The 4,184-nt window shown below is 47.8% G+C and overlaps 1 protein-coding gene across 1 annotated transcript; it reads left to right on the forward strand.

Annotated features, from left to right (window-relative positions):
• Nucleotides 1–1,974: 1,974 nt before the first annotated feature.
• LOC138953753 (uncharacterized) lies at nt 1,975–3,447 on the forward strand. The gene has a single exon (XM_070325648.1). The coding sequence runs from the start codon at nt 3,177–3,179 to the stop codon at nt 3,444–3,446; it is 270 nt and encodes an 89-aa protein (XP_070181749.1). The 5' UTR covers nt 1,975–3,176; the 3' UTR covers nt 3,447.
• Nucleotides 3,448–4,184: the final 737 nt, after the last annotated feature.

Consider the following 4,184-nt stretch of genomic DNA (forward strand, 5'->3'; position numbering starts at 1 on the left):
ACGCCCCCTTGTCAATTTCTGCTCTCGACTGACAAGTACAGCTGGGGGAAAACAACATTACGTCATGCTATAATTTTATTCTTTTGACCTTTTCTGCTGCCGTTCGTGACAGAAATCTAAACCGAGTCATTATCGATGCCATTTCAGTCTTTCCTATGCCGTAGGGCGAACCGACGTGGCGTTTTGTTTTTCAACGTCTAGAAACTAGCTCTTCTACGGGCGGGCAAGATATGTCATATTAGCATAAAATAGTACCATTGGAAATGTACTGTAGGCACCGTTACAGCTGGGGGTGTGAGTGTGTGTGTGCGTGGATGTGTTTACCTCTGTGGCGCTTTGGCCAAGGCAGGGTTGGAGAGTAGACTGACTAGATGACAACGTCGGTGGGAAAGAAGTAATGCGCGCAAGCAAGGCGTGCATAGCTGCGAGCCAGCCAGTCCCGAGGAGCGAAGAGAGACAAGAGCCAAGCACTGGGCGCGCGCTCCGTCCGGCGCAACCACTCACAGAGTCACACACGGGGAGAGAAGGGGGAGAGGAAAAGCAGTGAGAAAAAGAAGAGAGAGAAAGAGACTGGGAGACAGAAAGGAGGGAAGGAAGGTGTCGGAAGGTAAAACAAAACACGGAGGGGTCTTGCACGGAGCCAACGACGGACTGTCGCAAGTCCAGACGGGACTATTTTTTGTGTTGACTTGGCAGAAAAAAAGTGGCGACGACTTAAAAGAGCAATCTCCTTTCTCCCAAGACCAATAAAGTGAGGACGATTGCATGGCTCTTGAAAGAAAACAGCGAGAACTTCGTCGCGTCGTTTGTCCTGCAAAAACCCAAAGAACATAGCGTGGCGCGTTTGACAGACACTCACTCATGAAAGTGCGACTCATCGGCACACCTCTGTCCTGGACAGATAATCAAGGCAACTTTGCGACCGTGCTAGCAACATCCGACAGAACAGCGGTCGACAACAGTGAGTTGCTGTGTCCAGTTCCATACAGACTTGACCTCGATGAAGACCGTAGCGCGCGCGTCCACCTCTGCGCTTGACCACAGATACTTCGCCCAGGCACCGCCCCCGTGACCAGCGTCAAGTCTCCAGTCGCTGACCGCCCAGTCTCAGACCTCACGCTCATGTCGTCAAGATTCTCACTTCCGTCATCTGCCGTGTCGCTTGTGCTGCCCAGAGTACTCCGTGTGGTGTCGTTGTATCCTGCAGTAGTGTCTGTAGGTGTCCTGACGACAACCTCTGTGTTTTTTGTGTCCCCGCGTTCGGCTAGTGCCGTGCTTGTTCGGTGTCTTGGGGCTCGTGCGTAGCGTGGAGTCCGGTGGTAGTGTCACAGTCAGAGTCTTTTAAATCCACTGAACCTGCGTTCAGAGTCCCCAGTGTCTGTGTCGTAAGGTCCTGGAACTGTATCCCTGCTACGGTAGCTGGGGACTGTACCTTCTGGCGTACAAAAACTATTTACAAGTGTCCTCGCGGATTTCTGTGACACACTTGTTAGCATTGCGTTGTCCAAAACGTGTCTGTATGTCCATTGGCCTGGTATGTTCCTGTTTCCGTGAGCTATGTCTTCATCTTCCCAGCCTGCTGTGTCCTCGGAGTCCCATCTTCTGACCGCTTCATATCATGTTGCAGTCGGCAGCGTCACTTTCAGTTGACCGCTTGACAAGTTGATCACTTCCGTACTGGCTTCCACGGCGGACACCTCGCTTCTTGATATGCCGGGGAATGAGGGTTTCCCGAGACACACCGCCAGCCAGTGCATTGCCTTCTGGGTGTTGGCAAACATTTGTTCTCTTCTGCACAACTGTGTTCCGATTTGACGTGTGATTATTTTGTGCTACACGATTCTCTTTTCTTCCTATTTCTCTTCGAAATAATATGGCTTTTTTGTTGTGTGTGTGACTGAAATTGAGATTGCACGTCCTCAGTGGACAGTTAGTGGCATGTTTTTGTGACAAGCTTCGAAGAAACAACATTCATTGTGCAAATGAAAGAAATTGCGAGTTGATCAGTCGTTGAGATACATTGAAACATTCGTACTGATCCGTGCTACGTCAACCCGGCCACAGTCATTGTGAGTGTCACTCAACTGTCTGCTCTTTTCTACAACATTCCCTCCACACTGCAGCTTTCAGTCCCCCACAACACCTCAACAAATGAAAATACACATTTGTTTCAGTTCCTTGTGCATGTATTGACTTCAAGTCAGTGGTGTGTTGAAGGAGAACGTTGAGAAACAAGTCATCATATCTGGAACTCCCTCGCTGAACAAAACGCAACATGCAACAAATGTGTTTAATTGAGAATGTCAAAAGCACGTTGTTGAAACTCCTTAGTTTACCTTAAAACAAATTTGTTCAATTAAGAATTTGAAAAACACGCTGTTAAAACTCCTGTGTTTACGTGTAAGCGTGGAACTATATCAGATTTGAACTTGTCTACATCATACATTTAGAACAGCGTTTGAGAACAAGAAAAGGTGCATGCAAAATTCCATGTAATTTGTATGTGGACATACCTGTAACATTTCAGTATTCAAGGACAAGCTGTTTACTTGGCTCTGAGAAATGTATTTCTCTTGGTAGTTGTGCGATAATTTCCGAAGTGCCACTTGAAGTTTATTCAACTGCAGTGTGAATGTGTTCACAGTAATCTGATTCGCACACTGTAAAATAAAGATCAAATTCTTCTACCTCTCAGTTATAACTGACCTTGATCTGGGTTTACAAGCAAGACCCACACAATGCCAAGAAAGGGACTTTTATGTTTTTGAAAACCTTTACACCGAGTGCTAAAAGTACACTGTACAGCAGACTTTTCCCGAGAAGCAGGATCTGCGCGTTGCAGAAAAGCGAAGACACCGAACTACCTTCATTTTGTCACCAAATCCATGGTCATTTTTGTTCATAAAAGCGAAAGGGAAAAATCACGAAAGACACCAAACAAAACTCTCCTCTCTGTTCCGTAATAACTCGAAGCGAAAGCGCTTTATTTCAAAGGGACTCAGTTGAAGAAACGTTTGCCCTTGTCGACCCTTGTTCATAAAAGCGAAACGGATAAGTCACGAAAGACACCGCAAACAGAACTCTCATCTCTGATCCGTTATAACTCGCAGAAAGCGCGTTACTTCCAAGTGACTTGAAGAAAGTTTGACCCTTGTCGACCCCTCCACGCACTTCCAATGAGAATGGAAATGAACATGCAGGTGGCCACGGCTGCCGCCCAGCCCGCCCCTCTGCTGGACTCGCCGGACGACTTCCTGCACGAGCTGTCGTGTATGAGCGACACGGCGCTCCTCAAGGCCACAGTGGAGTCGCTCAACACGGGGCGCCTCACTCCGCTCATCAAGGAGGAACTCCGCTGCCGCATCCAGTCCCGCAGGCTGTCCGAGGGCAAGGACGAGCTCATGGTGCAGTTCGATTCCCCCACCATATCTGAGGTCAGTTTGTGATGCTATCGGTTCAGTTTGAGTCCCCCACCATATCTGATGTCAGTGAGTCCCCCACCATATCTGAGGTTAGTCTCTGTGCAGTCTGAGTCCCCCACCATATCTGAGGTCAGTCTCTGTGCAGTCTGAGTCCCCCACCATATCTGAGGTCAGTCTCTGTGCAGTCTGAGTCCCCCACCATATCTGAGGTCAGTCTCTGTGCAGTCTGAGTCCCCCACCATATCTGAGGTCAGTCTCAGTGCAGTCTGAGTCCTTCAACATATCTGAGGTCAGTCTATGTGCAGTCAAAGTCCCCCACCATAGCTGAGGTCAATCTCTGTGCAGTCTGAGTCCTCCACCATATCTGAGGTCAGTTTTTGCTGCTCTCTGTGCGTCGCGGTCGTCATGATTGTCAGCTTTAGTTATCTAAGTCAGTCTGTACTTGTACGAGATCTGAGGTTTTAGTAGAACTTGATCTGTGGAGGTGTCTGCATGCATGTGCGGTGTGCTCGTCATAATTGTTCAGTTTAAGTTATCAGCACGAAGACTCAACCAGACCCAGGGTTATATCACAATATGTGGTGTTGTCTCTGTAAAATTGTCATCTTAATTGTCAGCTGGTTTACGGTTGTTGTTTTTACCTGATTTAATGTCGGTCTCTACCAGGTCCGAGGTTTAAACAAGATTTTATTCCGAAAACAGAGGGTGGCATGTATAGTACGAAAAAAACCCCCATTTGTGACCACACAAAAAACTAAGCTT

This window comes from Littorina saxatilis, linkage group LG17 (assembly GCF_037325665.1).
Source record: "Littorina saxatilis isolate snail1 linkage group LG17, US_GU_Lsax_2.0, whole genome shotgun sequence".
Taxonomy (NCBI): domain Eukaryota; kingdom Metazoa; phylum Mollusca; class Gastropoda; order Littorinimorpha; family Littorinidae; genus Littorina; species Littorina saxatilis.

Bases quoted from the DNA above. Each gene is read 5' to 3' on its own strand.
- LOC138953753 (XM_070325648.1), top strand. From the start codon at position 3,177: ATGAGAATGGAAATGAACATGCAGGTGGCCACGGCTGCCGCCCAGCCC.